The sequence below is a fragment of the Oryza sativa genome, chromosome 2 (genome assembly GCF_034140825.1).
Source record: "Oryza sativa Japonica Group chromosome 2, ASM3414082v1".
NCBI lineage: Eukaryota > Viridiplantae > Streptophyta > Magnoliopsida > Poales > Poaceae > Oryza > Oryza sativa.
The window spans coordinates 1555345-1572830 of NC_089036.1; the positions used below are offsets into that span (position 1 = coordinate 1555345).

At 41.5% G+C, this 17486-nt stretch overlaps 3 protein-coding genes and 2 long non-coding RNA genes across 6 annotated transcripts; 2 read left to right on the forward strand and 3 right to left on the reverse strand.

Moving 5' to 3' along the window:
• Positions 1–216: 216 nt before the first annotated feature.
• LOC107280162 (uncharacterized) lies at positions 217–1130 on the forward strand. The gene is made up of 3 exons (XR_001543699.3): positions 217–446; positions 555–679; positions 775–1130. It is a non-coding gene; the product is annotated as an uncharacterized lncRNA (long non-coding RNA).
• A 493-nt stretch (positions 1131–1623) lies between these two features.
• LOC112937925 (uncharacterized) lies at positions 1624–5102 on the reverse strand. Its single transcript, XR_010739180.1, has 2 exons — positions 2087–5102; positions 1624–2007 (listed from the first exon to the last, which is right to left on the reverse strand). It is a non-coding gene; the product is annotated as an uncharacterized lncRNA (long non-coding RNA).
• Positions 5103–10224: 5122 nt separating this feature from the next.
• LOC4328185 (protein RESPONSE TO LOW SULFUR 3) lies at positions 10225–10890 on the reverse strand. Its single transcript, XM_015768699.3, has one exon. It carries the CDS (start codon positions 10793–10795, stop codon positions 10487–10489), a length of 309 nt encoding a protein of 102 aa, XP_015624185.1. The 5' UTR covers positions 10796–10890; the 3' UTR covers positions 10225–10486.
• A 1499-nt stretch (positions 10891–12389) lies between these two features.
• On the forward strand, positions 12390–15076 carry LOC4328186 (uncharacterized). Of its 2 annotated transcripts, none has more exons than XM_066307586.1 (7): positions 12390–12652; positions 12746–12932; positions 13028–13080; positions 13420–13534; positions 13820–13942; positions 14305–14476; positions 14562–15076. In XM_066307586.1, coding segments are annotated over exons 1-7 (837 nt in total). In that variant the 5' UTR covers positions 12390–12651; the 3' UTR covers positions 14748–15076. The 2 variants fall into 2 exon arrangements, with proteins under 2 accessions (XP_066163683.1, XP_015622744.1); XM_015767258.3 differs by having other exon boundaries at positions 12754–12932.
• Positions 15077–15235: 159 nt separating this feature from the next.
• On the reverse strand, positions 15236–17193 carry LOC4328187 (upstream activation factor subunit spp27). The gene is made up of 2 exons (XM_015767259.3): positions 16840–17193; positions 15236–15677 (listed from the first exon to the last, which is right to left on the reverse strand). The coding sequence occupies exons 1-2, from the start codon at positions 17107–17109 to the stop codon at positions 15552–15554; spliced, it is 396 nt and encodes a 131-aa protein (XP_015622745.1). The 5' UTR covers positions 17110–17193; the 3' UTR covers positions 15236–15551.
• Positions 17194–17486: the final 293 nt, after the last annotated feature.

A 17486-nucleotide genomic window follows, 5' to 3' on the forward strand; every position in this document is an offset into this window, starting at 1 on the left:
TCCATAAAAAAAATCAACCTGTAAAATCATATGATAACAAATATATACAAGACTTTGTTCAAATTCATTGTTTTAGGATATAATATCACAACCATATGAGTTTTTTTTACCGAGAGATTACTTCATTAGCCACTTATTTCAAATATGACCCTTAATTTTACATATAGATCCCTAATTATTATCAAGATTATTGCAGACAGGTCGCCCACCGAGGTTGATAGTGTGAGAGACATGGCCCCACTTGGCTCGCGCTCGCCGCCGATGAGCTCGCCATGGCGCGCCGCATCAGACCTCGGAGGCGGCTCGCACGCGCCGCTCCGTCTCCTCCTACCACCACCTCGTCGTCGTCGCCCTCCTCCGCCGTCTCTCCGCTTCCCCCCGCCAAAATCCACCGAATCCCATAGGCGGCAGCCGGGACTGGACGATTTGAGCCGAATGCGCTCGAGGTGACGCCCCCCACACCCTTCCCCGATCCCCTCTCCTGCTCCATGGTTGCTTCGACCAGATTCGAGATTACCTTACCCATGATTAGCGTTGATGATTTGCTGCTGCAGTTGTTTCAAATGGTGACGAAAAAAAAAAAGATGATGAGCACATGATTGGAATCTCGTCCGTGGTTCAGCTGATCAGTTCCTTCCATATATTTGGGGGAAATGTGTTTTTTTATCGCTGAAATGTGGTAAGAAATCAATCATGAACTGCTTTATTTATCTTTTTTTTTTTTGAAATTATAGCTGCAATTTGAACTTGTGCTCTTTTTTGAAATTATCTCAGGTGTTTATTGCTCCCTTCCCTCACCTGCAAATAATAAATTGGTTGAAAGAGAAGAGTTCAGAATTGCAAATGGAATTAGGTTGAACCGTCACTTTCCTGTAATTTAATTTGTACGGTGTACTTATACATTAAGATGTTGCCAAAATGTGACAATTGCGTAGGGAAGATGTTGACAAGAACATGGCGGCTTGGCTATACGAAGATGCTGACTACTTTGTTCATAGTTTAGTCATCCGCAACGTGAATCAGGCCTGCGAATCTGAGACTTGTTTAACTCAAACTCCTCCAGATTCGCTGTATTAGAACCGTTGAATTGAATCAAAATAATACTATGTACCAAAGCTTATTCTTTTTTATGTCTTTTCAGTGCTAAACTAGGTTGTAGTGGAGTAGTAGGATGCCATTGAAATTTAGATTATTGGGAGAGTATAATGCCCTTTTACTCGTCATTTGTTTTCTGAACTTCTGGTACCAATCCTGATTTGTGAGGGTAAAATTGGATTACCAAACATCTCCTGGGTTTAGATGGTTACTGATTGTGAGCAACTCCATTAGAATTTGGTAGCTTCTTATTTCAAAGTGAGGAGATTGAATGATTGATTGCGGTAACAACTTCTTGTTTCTCGCCAGGCGAGGAGCCGATCTGAAAGGAATATGAAGTAGCCAATGATGATCTCTATGAGTATATCCTTTCTTCAGATTAAGTATGTATAATGCCATTGAAATGCTTAGCATGACACTTGAGATTAAGTACTCTACAGGCTACAGCATTGAAGCGATTAGCATATACCACTTCTTCAGATCAAGCATACACCATTGAAATGCTTAGCATGTCACTTGGGACTCGGATACAACATGGGAATGCTTAGCTTGCCACTTCTTCAGATTAAGTACACACCATTGAAATTCTTAGCATGTCACTTCACATAACCATAAGAAACATGAAAACCGGAGTACATACACAATCATAGCAAGAAACATGAAAATACTGGAGTACATGTAACTTTGCACGGGTCCGAAAAGGCAGCAGAAACACATGCAGCAGAGATGACTGGGCTGCACCTCCTGCACAGCTGCACTGCCAGAACGGACACACTATCCATCACTGCGCCGGGACAGAAGAACAGCACGCAATCTCTCAAGATAATTTCCCAGAGAGACGCACCCCCCACACCCAACCCAACCTTGCAGAAGATTCCCAATTCCACCAGAGAAGTTGCAGCTCCCCTCTCTCTGCATGAATGAATGAATGAATGAATTGGAGAGCAGCAGCAGCAGCAGCAGCAGGGCCAAAGGAGAATGGGACCATTGCCTGACCAACACCAGCAGCAGCAGCAGCTCAGGCTTTTCATGTGCTGGAGCCTGCCTGGAACAGCACAAGCGACAGCAGCTACCATCAACCAGCTCCATCACAGGAGCCCACCATGTTTTTGATCTGCCACACAAATCACTCAAAGATCAAAGTACCCTGCATCCTCCCCAGTATTCCAATCCAGCTGATCTGTGTGTGATCTTGTACACTGGTACTATCCCCCAGAATAATTCAACTGTAAACCACACAGTTGGCACATGAAATAGTAGATGCGAAATCGACGGCTTGCCGATCCCAATACCATGTGACAATAACATATTCTTCTTTATGTTTGGACAAAAGAAAAACACTATATATGTAGTACTGCTCAACCATGTTAGTATCATCATACAGTGATGGAACTAGAATAGTTTACCACCTCCATGTTTGATCATGGTACAGGTACGGAGCTAAAATATTTTACTGCCACCATGTTAGAACATGATTAGAAACAAAATACTACAGTATATATTGTACAACCACCACACCAACTTGACCTTATTGCATGCACTAAATACTGGAATTTTATCAGGCTCTGCTCATCCATTCAAATCTATCTCCGGGGTGGTGGTCAGATATTTATATTCTTCGACAGCTTTTCAGAACATGTTCTCCTGAAGGCTGTCACTGGCTTTTAGCAGAATATTCTAACCACTAAAAATTTACACCTCACTGATCAGGGCATCCAGCTCAAAATGTAGGGAATCCACTTTTCATGGAACAAGTTCAAATGTCCAGCTAGTGCCAATCGGCTACTTTGTCTCTTCCTTATCTATCTCTGATGGAAAAAGAATCTTGATCTCGCAGCATATATTCCCACAACAGGTTACAGGTTTTCTTTTTTTTTCTTTTTATAAACAAAAGGAACCCAATTCCAACTTTGGTTATGAGTCACCGAATGTGATATGCGTCAAATCATAGGAACGGTGAATGCGATGCTTCTTGGAGACTTTGAATATTTGTACAGTGAGAAAAGTGTCTTGCCTGTGAAAATGATATGATTGATAAAAAGAAGTCCAGCATCTTACCAAAATTATGGATGAATTATGCATAAATAGCACTCTGCACTGTTACTATAAATCCTGAAGCAATACTTGAAACCAGGAATTTTTACTTCCATAACTTCCATTTTAAGCAGTATAAAGAGGAGCATGCGAATTGTTAGACAACAAATAAAGCTGAATAGAAACCATTGTTAGTTTATGGTGAAAGCTGGATCTATCAAGATACCCACAAAACTAGACCAATCAATGGCCTGACATTTGAACTAAGACTAGGTCTTGTTTAATTTATCAATGATTTGTACTGTGTTTACTATTTCAGGCAGCGCAGCCAGCATCAATCCAGAGGAAAAGCACATCCCTACAAATAGATACATATGCAAATATACTAGTACTAGCATGGATGCAAAACCGTTGAGCATCAAAGAAGCCCATTGGTTCAAAGTTGTACACTGTGAAGGAATTTAAAATTATCTCCAGAACAAGATTAATGCATTTTGGCCCGGCAAAACAGATCGATGCTTTTTTTTCAAAAGGAAAGCCAGCTGCTTTTTGATGTAGTAAATCTATCTTCCCGCCGTTGAATCAATCCATGAATTAAATACTTCGACAGGCCATTAAAGAAAAGAGTTAAACCTGTAAACTTAAGAAAGTAAGTTTGAAAGTTTACCTCAAAACAATTTACAATTACAACATAAATTGAATTAGTCATTTTCATAACATCGATAAACTAGAGACAAGTAGTTTTATTGCACTATTAATTAAATTACTCAGCTATATAGCACAATAATTCACTTACCTAGGTCAGTAGATAAACTAGATAAGTCCCAAAGTTGTTTGAAACACTAAGTCTTTTTTCGCATCACTAATTATCTCCGGTCTATTAGCTTTATCCTCGGAATTAGATCTTAAAATACGAGAAAGGCAAACTTGCAACTAGTAACCTGTTTGTTTGACCATGGCTAAGGTCTATATTAGCGATAAGCATATGCCTCTGTTAGGCCAAAAGGGCATGTAGAAACTTGTAGCCACACACAGCCTCTAACAAATAGCATGCATTTAGAATCAAAGTTCTTAATTTCCACAACTGAACAGAGCAAGGGCAAGGCCACACCTTATTGGTGGCACTACCAGAATTAGCATATGCCATGAAGACCACTATGCAGACTACAGCAGATGTGCTAAATTAAGCATATACAGGATTCAGCATGAACTCATGGTCACAGATCATTATACCAAAATGAATTCACCATAATTTCAACCTTCATCTTAATTAGCAACCATGATAGACCCGTACTAGCAGTGGTAGATTCAGATTAACAACATCCATATCAATAAATGATACCCACAGTTCAATCAAAGCATAGATCGCAAATAAACCTCATCTACCCAAAAAGACAATGAGATTCAGATCTTTTTCCCGCTAATTCTAGGTGGCCTCCCCTGAAACCATACTCCTGATACTGATACGAGTACCAAACTCAGGATAGCCACCAAAAATTAGGGGAAATTCCAACTTGATAACGCCGACACGAATCATAGATAGAATAAGTAATCGAGAATTAGGCACCAGATCTAGATCTGAAAAAAAAATTAAATCTAATACAAACGCGTACGCCCCACACCTACGAACACGAACACGAGGAGGATCAGCAATTCGATCCGATTCATCGCTAACCCCGTCCCGATACCGACCCAGAAACGAAGGAGAGACAATAAAAACAACCAAGCAGCGCAGCATCGGCGGCGGATCGGCGGAAGGAGGGCGCTACGCCGGCTCCGATTCACTTGGTGCAAGGCGGGATCCGGCCCCGGCAGCGGCGGCGGCGGGTCCCGATCTGCACCAAGCGAGCCCGAGGCGGCGGCGCCATGAGACGAGACGAGACGCGCGGTGTCTCTCTCGAGAGGGAGACGAGGTGGTGGAGGAGACGTGGCTGCTACGGCGACCGCGTCTTCCTCGCGGTGGCGGTGGCGGTGGAGGTGGAGATGAGGAGGAGATGGGGATTTTATAGCAGGGGGGGGGGGGGGAGGTTGGGAGCGTGGTTAGGGATTGATGCGTGAGGGAGGGAGGCGATGAGGAGGTGGGCCCCCACTAGAAAAAAAAAGAGGACGTGTTTAGTTCCTTCGCATTTTTTTTAAAAACATACTAACACATTTAAAATATTAAACGTAGACTAATAATAAAATAAATTACAGATTCTGCCAACAAACTGTGAGAAAAATTTATTAAGCCTAATTAATCCGTTATTAGCAAATGTTTACTATAGCATCACATTGTCAAATCATAGCGCAATTAGGCTCAAAAGATTCGTCTCGCAATTTACATGCAAACTGTGCAACTGGTTTTTTTCGTCCACATTTAATGCTCTATGTATGTGTTCAAATATTTGATGTGACATTTTTTGCTAAAAAATTTTTGGATCTAAGGGTGTGTTTAGTTCACGCCAAAATTGGAAGTTTAGTTGAAATTGGAACGATGTGACGGAAAAGTTGGAAGTTTATGTGCGTAGGAAAGTTTTGATGTGATAGAAAAGTTGAAAATTTGAAGAAAAAGTTGAGAACTAAACCAGGCCTAAACACACCACTGTGTGTTGTGTGCGCCCGCGGCGGCAGCGTCTTTTCTACCGCACCGTCTTGTTGTGGTAGAATACTGGTTTTTAGCTCTTACTCTATCAAGTTTAATAAATACTAGTGGAGTATAAAATAAATTGAATTTTCAAATTCTTAGAAACATTATTCGGGTTTTATCGGTTTTCTTACATCAAACTAGGGAATAAGACCACAACACCCTGTCACCCTTCCTCGTTCCTTCACTCTTTGCCTCATCATCACCATAGTGATTTTTTTTGTCGGTGTTCTTTCCTCTCTCTTTTTTCTTACTTTTCCAAGGCTTTGTACTTTCTCCCACACTCCCGTTTCGTTTCAAAATATATACATGATGATGTGTATCTTGATAGTACGAATTCCTATTATTTAGACTTGTAGCATTAGGGTATATCTCATCTAGTATTATGTGGTTGTATTTTAGGATGAAAAAACAAATTTTGCTTCAAGTCTTTTCAATTACTTATTTTATCTTTTTATATTTTATTTATATATATTTGTTTTACAATTGTCAGGTACTCCCTCCGTTTCAGGTCCCCATCGTTTGGCTTATTTCCTAATAAGCTAAAACGGCTTATTAGGAAATAAAAATGAATTTGTAGGTGAAACTTTTATAAATGTGTTATTGGTGACTTAAAAGCCAATGTTGTAAAAGAAACCACGTTGAAAATATCTCAAAATTAAGTTTAAAAATTCAAATTTTGGCTTTTTCTTTGGCTTATTAGGTCATCCGATGGAAGCCTAATGTGATTGTGAGAAATGTTAGAATGACTTACATTGTAAAATGGAGGAAGTAGTAAAGAAGAAGATGATCTAACATAGGTCCGTCAGTAGCATGTTGTTCATTACTCGAATAAGGTGATGGTGATGTGTCCATGAGAAGATATGCTCGAATAAAAATGGGCTAACGGCGTCATAGCAAAGAATATTGGAATGGTCGTATGGCGATTGTCATAATCACATCAGTTAGGGCTCCTTTTAAACACATATGGAAAAAAAGAATAATTATAAAAAAATGGAAAAAGGATGTCAGGCCATACGAAATCATGCATGAATTGAAAACACACATGAATTTATCCTATTGGTGGTCCGGATGTTCCAGAAGAAATCCACATCAATTTTAGAGAAAAAAAAATATCATTGAAGTAAAGTTAAGGGGAGAGGGAGATGGAGAGATGTTGTCTTGAAATTCTCTAAGTTAAAAAGGAGTATAAGGTTTGAACTCAGTCTCAAAATTCTCAAAAAAAATGAAGGAATGGAAGGATTTTTTTTCAAGTAAATCCAAGTAGGAAATAATCCTATAGAATTTGAATCCTTTAAATAACCTATAAAAATCCCTCGTTTCAAAGGAGCCCTTAAGTTTAGTGAGAAACGATGAAGGCACTCTGCTAGTTTTCTAGCCGTCCTCATATCTGGTGAAAACCTTGTGGCGACTGGTCTTGCTCTTCTATGATGAGATGTTGGAGCTTGCTTAAATTGGAGTATGTATCATGGAGTAATTCATATGATCGAAGTACGAGCTGTTCGATAGAACAATCTTGCTATGCTAGTGAAATGTGACCCGGGTAGCTATTTCTAATTATCCCATCCTTTATGAGTGTGTTTTGGTTAGAATTTAGTCCTGACCTCAGCTAGGATAGCTGCGCAAGTTTGATTACTTTTTAAAACCGTCAAATTAGGTAATTTGAACTTTGAAGAAAGAGGAAGACTACAGTGATTGATGCCAAAGGGCGAGGCAACATGGAGTAGTACACAATTGGGTGAGATTGCCAGTGATTTTCAACTTATACTAGGAAAGAAACTGATAATGTTTAAGGCTCATTTACACATACAACATAAGAATTCTATAGGAATTTCACATGAATTAGTTGAATTTCTAAGAAAACCCTCCAAAACTCCTTTGATGTAAAGAAGGCCTTGTACTTTTTAAGTACATCAGCAAGCCCATACCATTTACATCAGCAAGCCCTTACCGTTTGTTCCTTTGAAGTCTATTATTGTGTCTGGCCTAACTTGAAAAGGATTTTTGTACTGCAAAGTATGATTTTGAAGGCTAATAGGACTTCTAGTTCTAGAAGCCGAATAGGACTCGCATGCCAATGAAATGTCTAGTGGCAAATTCCTCTGTTTTATAGCGAGTAGTCTAGCGTCGAATTCTGAACCAACAATCCTCTAGTAGTTAGTACTACCTTAAAATAATTCCTCGGCATGAAATTCATCCAAAAAAACAAATATCTCTATTTTTTCACTCTATTCGAAGAATCGTCGTGTCGTTAAAAAAAAGTAGGACGTGTTCAAGAAAAGTCAAAAACCCAAAATGTTTATGGAAGAAAAAGAGAAAACCAAAAGAAAGTATTCTAGATTTGGTGCATGGAAAAATCATACTAGTAATCTAGATGCAGGGAATAGCATTGTGTTTGTGGAGAGAAATGTTTGTGAGGTAGAAGGGGCAGCATTGAGGAGAATCTTGTTCACATGGGAGATACAGGAATTCCTTGTGGGCACCTCACCTTGAGAGATTGGACCAAAGAATAAAGATGGAGAGGAAAGTGGGATGCTTACGCCTACCAGCCCTTGCTTTCTGCCATCTGTGGACTCATCTGCCTCTCTCACATGAATGGAGCAAAAGAAAATGTCATAGATTACACATGGTTTCCTTTGGTTTGGTCTTTGGACACATGTAACCTAAATATTTTATTGTCAGAAAAAATAAGTGAGCACTTTTGATTCTTTGTGTGATTCGTGGCAATAATTTCTTGGATGTATTGTAAGCTTGGATGTGTTCGCTGCCACCGCAAACAGGGAACATCTCCTTTTTTTTTTCATTCATTCTTTTTTATTATTAGAGTTGTATTGCAAAAAATAGATGCCGAGAATATGTTTTTCCTCTAATGATTTTTTTTCAAAAAAGTGGATGTTTCATTTCATTAGTAAGTACCTTTGTAGATAATAAATACTATGTGTGTCAAAAAAAAGTTTTTACTTTTATATATGAATCTAAACAAATGTATGTTCATAATCGTATCTAAAGGTAAACTTCAATCCTGTTTCTAAAATTCGAACCAAATTACTGTAAGTACTAACTACTAAAAGTATTAGATGGCACTTGAAAATACTGGTGGTATAATTCTATGTGATGAAGGGTTAACTTCACTTCATACGTATATGTCCACTTTCTTTTGCTTTGCCCTCAATTTTCCATGTGAGTTTCTTTTTTTTTTAAGAAAAAAGGTGCAGTCCAGCTTAGATGGATCGATCTACAGAACAGTGTGCATGTGATTGTAGTTGAGTCCCTCTTTCATACATGTGAGTGATTTTATTATCTGATGAAAAAAAAATCATGTGAGTATGACTACCTTTGTATCGAGTAATTTAAGCATAAAAACGGCCGTTCTAATCACAAAAGGGCAAACCAGAAAAAAAGTGCCATGGCTAGACATTTCGGATAGCCCATATTCTGGCCCTTCCTGAGAATGCTTGGAGAGGCAGAGAAAGCAACAGCTAAACAGGCCTGAAACTTTATTGGGCCAATAACATCCCCAAGGTCCATGTTCTGCCGCGAATTCTAGCCCATGCAGGATAAGAAAATACTATCCCCTCTTGTCAATAATATTTGACTGTGTACATTTTCCAATTTCTACTTTTTTTTATTTTTCAGATGCATGCTTTCTGAACAGCTAAACACTGTGTTTTTCCTTTAAACAAATTATATAATAAAATTGTTTTAAAAAATTATATTAATCTATTTTTAAGTTTCTTTAGCCAATACTTAATTAATCATATATTAATCCATTGTTTTGTTTTGAGTGTCGGGAGGAAATTTTGCTAGCACATCCTAACGAACACAGCCATGTTTAAAGCACTGTACTCACAACATCAAATATTATATTTTCTCGGTTCTATTAAGATACATAACTACTTGTATCTTGCCAATGGTACGTGATGTCCAACTACAGAGGCTGTAGAGTGCAGACTAGTAGATCACTTGAGGCGATAGAGAAGAACTACTTCAAATCATCAGTCGAATATGAAAATGGAGTAGTATTCGTGCAAAGCACAAAAGCAAACCATGATTTTGAGTAGAATAAACAACATGTAAGTAAGGGCATTCCCAACCTAATGACTATGATGGTGTCCATAGCATTAAATAAGTTGCCACCTAGGACAAAAAATAATGTGGCAAGTGAATAAACGAGGAAAGAGAAGAAAATCATGTCTTGCATGAGACATGGTTTCTACACAACATCTAAAACATCATGTGAGATAAGTAGCATTAAATTGAAGTATGGAATAGTGGTGTTTGCATTAAATAGCATTAAATTGAAGTATGGAATAGTGGTGTTTGCATTGAAAGAGTAGTGTACTAGTTTCTTGATGATGTGAAGTTTATGGTTGGGATTGCCCTAATGAATCCACCAAACAAGTCATGATTTCGAGTAGAATAAACAACATGTAAGTAATAAATCACCTCAACTAGTACCAATCTCCCCAAAAAAAATCAAAAGTCAAACACACATATAATTAGGTGAACAGCGATGTTACAAATTCGATCAAGGATTACAGCGCACTAGACAGGAGTAATCCAAAATCCACCTCAATTCTACACAGATCTCTCTCTCTCTCTTTTCAAAAGGATAAATTCTACACAGATCTTCTTAATTACTGCTCTAAACTACAAGCGACATTTCAATGTCTCCGCAAGAGAAAATCATTAACACCAAGAATCAAGCAACAATCTAGCTAGCTTGTTCTCTTCTCATGGCGATGGGGATGAGACGAGCAGTCTGGCGGCGGCGAGCTCGCGGGCGAGGTCGTGGACGCGGCACTGGTACTCCCGCGCGAGCTCCACCGCCTCCACCTCCGCCTCGCCCAGCTGCACGCACAGCCGCTCCTCGGCCTCCTCCGCCGTCTCCGCGCGCCGCCGCGCCGCCGCCACCTCCGCCCGCAGCGCCGCCACCTCCCTCTCCAGCTCCGCGTTCCGCCGCCGCAGCTCCTCCGCCTCATCCTTCGCCCCTCCCTTCTTCCCTCCGGCGGCGGCGATTCCGACGAACATTGCCGGCGCCATGGGCAGCTTAGCTAGCTTAGCTCGAGCTGGCAAGATCGAATTCGCGCCGCAGCTAATCAAATCAAATCAAAGCTTGTTCTTCGATTGGTTGATCTGGAAGAGGGGAGGCGGTCCGTGGTCGTATTTAAGGACGGGTTCAGGGACGGGAAGGCGTCCAGGTTCAATGAACCTGGGGGTGTGAGGACGGGAGAGGCGACGCATCAGCAGTGGCCCCACCACCCATCGTGTCCTGCTGGTGACTTGTGAGGTGAAGAAACTGTGAAGACACGGATGGGGTGAGGTCACGGTGATCGTGTGGACGACGTGGAATTTTTTTTTTCTTCTCTGGGGATTTGAATGGTTTGGAGCTTTGGACTCGGCAACTCGCCGGTGCTTTGCTTCCAAGCAATTCAAAAACAGCGACAAGCAGTGGTGGGTTCACAAAGCGGACGAAAACCGGTCGGTTTTCGCGGTTTTTCGATATAGCTCGAAATTAATTTTAGATTGGAATTTCGAAGGCAAAACGGTAAATTTGGTCGAAATTCAATCAAAATTTATCGAAAACCGGTTGAAATTTATCGAAAACCATGATACTGATGGGGCTCGAAATTTAGTGGTCAAGCGGTAATGTAAACCCTATAAGGCACAACCGCACAAGGAAAATGAAGGGAAGTACGATTGTATCTGGATGGAAGCCAATGTTGAAAGTTCGAAGTAACTTTCAATCGTAGGGAAAAACGATATCTGAACGTTTATATATTTCGGAATGGAAGAGTAATAGGGGTAGACTTTATCTTATGAGGAAAGAAAATTATTGGTAAAGAAAAAAAGCTGTAAGACCTATTCGGTTTAGAAGAAACTTATTCCGTGAATGAACACTTTTCTTGACATCAGGATCATTGACGCTAATCTTTCTACATCTCGACTCCTAGGGAAGCGAGGGTATTGGTGGTAGCATTGGTGGCACCGAGACATTAGACCTCGACGCCTTCTAAATAAATTTGTTTAGGGGTCAATTTATAAAATAAGTTTTTTTTAAAAAAAACTAAATGTAAAAAATAACTAGTAAGAATATATGTCCACACCAAGGACCGTATTTTTTTCACCTGATCCAAAGACATTTGTTTTTTCTTTAAACAAAAACTAAATGTTTCAAACTTGCAATTAAAGTGGTGTTAAAACTAAAATGAATTTCACAAAACTACGTATACTTAAATCAAACTATCGCAAAACCACAAATTTAAGGACGTGTATCACAATACTACATATTTAGCATCAAACTTTTCACAAAACTACATATTCAATGTATCGTATCACAAAAATAAAGATTTAGTTATGAAGTTATTAAAGAACTATAGAATTTAGAGTTTATATCCATAGCACTATTATGTATATAAGCTGTAGTTTTGAGATAAAATTGTTGTTAAATTTATAGTTTTGTGATAGGACACCTTACATCTATAGTTTCGTGATAGTTTCGTGATAAATTTGGCACTAAATCTGCACTTTTTTATATGCATCCTTATAAACATGTATTTTTTTTATCAATGTAGTTTTGTGAAATTTAATAACAAGAACCAAAACAAGACCCATGTACGGCCCAACTTGTGCCCCCGGCCTGCATTCTTTCTCCATTCGTAGCGTAGGCCGTGACGGCGTGTCGTCCGCGTGTGCGCGCGATATCTCTTCCAACTTCCAAAGGCGCACGCCGCGCCACGGCGAGCCACTCGCTCCGCCCACCACCACCACCCGCCGCCGCCGCCGCAAGGCTCGCCGGCGATCATGCTCTCCCTCCTCCTCCCGCCCGCGCGGCCGCGCGCCGCCGTCTCCCCCGACGTCACCGCCTCGGCGCCGCGCCGCCCGGCCGTCATCCTCCCAGTTGCGCGCGCGCCCTCTTCATCTCTTCTCTCCCTTCCCGTTCCCGCTCGTGGGTTCGTGTTTCTTCCATCCGTGACGAGGCGCGTGTCGTAGTGGCGCAGGGGCTCGGGAACAACACGGCGGACTACGCGCGGCTCGCGGCGGCGCTGCGGGACGACCACGGGGTGCCGGCCGTCGCCGTCGCGCGGGTGTCGAGGCCCGACTGGCTCCGCAACGCCGCCGGCCTCGTCGACCCCAGCTACTGGCGATGCAACCTCCGCCCGCGCCCCGTGCTTGACTGGTAAACGCGTACTCAGGCTTCTCTGCGTGTAGATTTATGCTTTGAGGCATTTCATCGAACACCTTGCCTACTTGCTTGTTTGCTTGCTATTTCAGGTACCTGAAAAGAGTCGATGAAGCTGTATCTGAGGCGAGAGAACTATCTCCTAGTATGTCTCCCACAGGCTTATTACTCGATGCATTGGTGATTTACTGTCTACTGATTAGTGCCCCAAGAACTGATGCATTGATGAACTGTTTCTACTCAATTAAATTGCCATGGCCCATGAGAAGGAGCATAATAGTGGGGTTTACCATCTAGAGTTCGGTTGCTAGGGACTAATTTTGCTGTTTATATTTTGTTTCAAATTGCCCCCTTTGCTTTCTTGGAGAAGAAAATATCCCCTTTGGCTATGTTGCTCGAAGAATCATCATGTTGAAAATAATGGAATAAAAATATAAATCTTCAAAATGATAACATTCATCATAAATCTGTTTGCAACTTGCAGATGAAGGCATATCATTGATAGGGCATTCAGCTGGGGGCTGGCTGGCGCGTGTGTACATGGAAGAATTTGATGCTTCAGACATAAGTTTACTGCTCACACTTGGCACTCCTCACTTGTATGGTTTCCTACCTGATTGTTTGACACTTAATTAATACCTGATTAATTCTTGTTACAGTTTGACAATTCTTGTAGTAAACATCTAGTACTCTTATGGTCTTACCTTATAGATGTGAAATTATGTTGTATTAATACACAGAACTTGTTGCTGTACTTGTGTGTTACTCCGTATCCCATAAGCTTGCTGCTATCACTTCATAATAACATTTTGAATATCAAAAGCAGGTTAGAATATCCAAATCATACGTTTCTTTGATGTGATCTTCTTTTGTCTTTTCCTTAGACCACCTCCAAAAGGTACTCCTGGGGTAATTGACCAAACTAGAGGACTACTGACCTATGTTGAGAAGAATTGTGCCCCAGCAGTTTACACTCCAGAACTAAAATATGTGTGCATTGCTGGAAGGTAAATTTCTTCAAGCTTGGGTTTCAGGTTCTGTTTAGTTGCTTCCGTATGTACCTTTACAGTCTTTACTATAGAAGTTTTTTGAGTTTTGCATTTCATTTTATCTCCTAGACCAATCAATACTACTGATACATTTCATTATGGATGTGTGGCAACACAAGTAGGGTAATGCCGCAGATATTGCTCATACTTCACTGCTAGCTGGCTAAAATTCTGCCTGAAGTTTAGTATTAACATATTTTTGGCTATTTTGATTAAACAATTGTTCTAAATAAACTAATGAACTGGGTATTAGCGACCAGCAAAATCAGTACCTGATAACAAAAAAAGAAAAATCATACCGTGTCAGTTTGTCTCCACAGGTACATTCAAGGTGCTCCTTTAACTGGGAACACCATCGCTACTACAGATGATATTCTCGCTGTGGATACTCCATCAGATATAGCTGAAGCAGTCATGGTCAGTACCAACGACAAATCTACTCAATCAGGCCCAACCTTGAGAGCCCGCTTCATTGGACAAGGCTACAAGCAGGTTCTGAATGTGAAACTGTGAAACATTCCTCCTTCCTCTGCTTTCTGAATGTGAGCATGAAAACAACACCCAAATTCTCAACCAGGTCTGTGGCCGTGCTGATGTGTGGGGAGACGGCGTCGTTCCCGAGGTGTCGGCGCATCTAGAAGGCGCACTGAACATAAGCTTCGACGGCGTGTACCACTCTCCTGTAGGTTCTGACGATGAGCAGAGGCCGTGGTATGGTTCACCGGCAATCCTCAAGCAGTGGGTACATCATCTCCTCAGTTGAACGGTTGATGGCTTTGATGCAGAGAAGCTGACGATCTGAAAGTTTGTAGACAGAAATGTATTGCATGCCGCCAGGTGAGGGTTAGGCCAGGGGAAAACTACACATTTTTCAGTGAATTAGAGGGTAGCCAATGCCATTCTATACACAACAGTACAACACACATGCGATTTTTCTTCTCCCAAAGAATTTGTAACAGTATAAATATTGCTCAATGTGCAGAGGTAATTCATCACATACATGATTGCAGGTTGTAATAGCTACACATACAGTATGATCTATAACAAACTTCATTCCAAAGAGGAATACCAACTCAGATCATTGAGAATGAATATTCACGTCTCAACCTAGCTGGCTCTTTGTTCCAAAACCTGTACATGCAAATAACCATCCAGTTTTCCTTTTGAGGATCAAATGGCCATTGAATTCTGAAGAAAGCAATACCACGAATGTGACAATTAACATGCCTGATCAATGAACACAAGAGCGCCTCAACCAAACCAGCATGCATACATACATATATGTAGTATATGCCTGGTACAAGATGCCAATGGCAGATTAAAAATTGAACCACATAAAACGCCTGGGATCACAGTAGTAGGACGCAATAAAATATTGGGAGTGCCTTTTTTTTTTACATGCATCACTGGGAACCCCGGCCTAGATGTTCAACGAAGTCTTTTAAGTCTTAACACAGCCACATGACCTAAAACCTAGTGGAACCTTGGGGCCTAACATGGATCACAAAAGAAGCATCCCAACACAAGTCCGAGCAGTAAGCACTAATACTTGCTCCATATGACTGGTTTAGTTAGCTTTAATGAAATGAGGGGACAGCAGCTTGGCAATCTCCATCATCCCGACCTTGTCCTTCCCGGCGAATAAGCTTTTAAGCTTATCGTCACAGTTAATCTCCCTTTTGTTTGCTGGGTTCTGCAAAACATCAAGCACATAATCTCATTTCAGGAACAAACTGCTTGCAGTGAAATCTACGGCACATGAAGAGTTCAGTTTAGTACAGCAAATGATTGTGACACAAGTGTAATCAAATTAATTTATATACCATGGTAAACTAGAAAGGCAGCTAAAGTAGCATATCTAAAACACGGCTAACACTGCTGCAGGTGCAGAGCAGACATTCAAGAACATGAGTTCAATCATGCCTATAACAATGTACAGTAAGTTAATAACAGATGATCAAAGAATAACTATAATGCACGTCACACTATATATAACCACACAACAGTGATCAGCATACATTCTGGACGCCGTGCTCCACATCGCTCTAACAGTCAAGTTACAACTTCAGTACAATAAAACTAATCCAAATCTGCCAAATAAAATGCACCGCTGTCAAAGTAGATTACTGCTCAGCAACCTTAGCACATGTAAAATGCTAGAAAAGAACTTTATTGGGTGCAATTTTGTTTTTATTCCCTTATTGACACCCCCCCAAATAGGGCAGCCTTTCCAATGTCCAACCACATTAACTAGATTATGGCAACACATCAAATATTTATTTCTGAAATAGAACCCAGTAGCTTACATACAGTGCTGCCGAAAATACATCAAAGCCTTGCGAAAAAACAGAGAAACTGACTAGAAACTTTACTGAAGTTTCATATACCACTTAATAGATCCAATAGATGGCACGTGCAAATCCTTTTACAGTAGCACAAATTTCACAAATGAAATTATAACCAATCCCACCAAAATGGGGCAAAACAGTATCTAACCACCACGAAGCTGTAACCAAATCCGCGGAAATGGGATTCCCCTCTCCTAAATCAATACTACTTGAACCAAACCCCACGAAATCGATACTTGAACCAAATCCGCCGAGATGGGATTCCCCCTCCCAAAACAATACTCGAACCAAAATGGGGGCAACAGTATGCAATAGATATTCCTTCGCTAGCGCAAGCGAGACTTGAACCCCATGGCTCCCAAACCCTAATCCAACAAAATACAAATCGCAACGCACAGCTAGTAGATCCCACAACGAGCGCTGAGAACAACGAGAGCCGCGGCTGCTGCAAAATGAACATGTGAACAGTGACGGGGAAGAGGCAGTAGGGCTGTCGGGGGCGCTCACCTGGAGGCCGTTGGCCTTGATGTGGTTCCAGATGAGCTTGACGGCGCCAGCACGGGACATCTCGGGGGCGCCGCCGGCGAACCTGCTGAGGGCGTCGGAGACCGGCACGGGCTGCATGATCCCTCGCTTCTCCTTCGCCTGCGCCGCCTCCGTCTTGGTCACCTTCGCCCCCGCCGCCGACGCCGACGCGGAAGCCGACGCGGGCCTCTTGCCCCCCGCCGCCGCCATGAGGAACCTGCACCCGCGGAAAACCCTAGCCGCCGCCGCCATGGGAGGGGAGGAGCCGCCGCTTCAAATTCGCGCTTCGAGGAGGAGGCGAGGCGAGGCGAGGGTTTTGGGGTTTGGGGGTTGTTTGGGTTGCAACTCCACTGAGGGAGCATTTTGTATTTGGAAAATTTTGGGGGCCAACCGATTTTTTCATCTAGGTCCTTTGTGTTTATTTTTCGTTACAAATATGTCCTTCATTGTCCCGCTGCGCAGTGGGGCCAGTGGCTTTTGTTGTGCATCCAGATATTCCAGGGGTATATTTATAATTTCGCCAACTACTAATGCGAAACCAACCAAGCAGGGTGAGACATATTACCCATAAAAAAAAGAGCATCTGTTTTTTTTATGGCCTCTTTGTGGCAACTTAAAATGTGGATCCC

Excerpts from the sequence above, each read along its gene's own strand:
- LOC4328185 (XM_015768699.3), bottom strand. The coding sequence starts at position 10,795 with ATGGCGCCGGCAATGTTCGTCGGAATCGCCGCCGCCGGAGGGAAGAAG.
- LOC4328187 (XM_015767259.3), bottom strand. The coding sequence starts at position 17,109 with ATGGCGGCGGCGGCTAGGGTTTTCCGCGGGTGCAGGTTCCTCATGGCG. Across the intron at positions 15,678-16,839 it reads TCAAGGCCAACGGCCTCCAG|AACCCAGCAAACAAAAGGGA; the intron begins GTGAGCGCCCCC and ends GATGTTTTGCAG.
- LOC4328186 (XM_015767258.3), top strand. The coding sequence starts at position 12,557 with ATGCTCTCCCTCCTCCTCCCGCCCGCGCGGCCGCGCGCCGCCGTCTCC. Across the intron at positions 12,653-12,753 it reads GCCCGGCCGTCATCCTCCCA|GGGCTCGGGAACAACACGGC; the intron begins GTTGCGCGCGCG and ends GTAGTGGCGCAG. Across the intron at positions 13,943-14,304 it reads TATGTGTGCATTGCTGGAAG|GTACATTCAAGGTGCTCCTT; the intron begins GTAAATTTCTTC and ends TTGTCTCCACAG.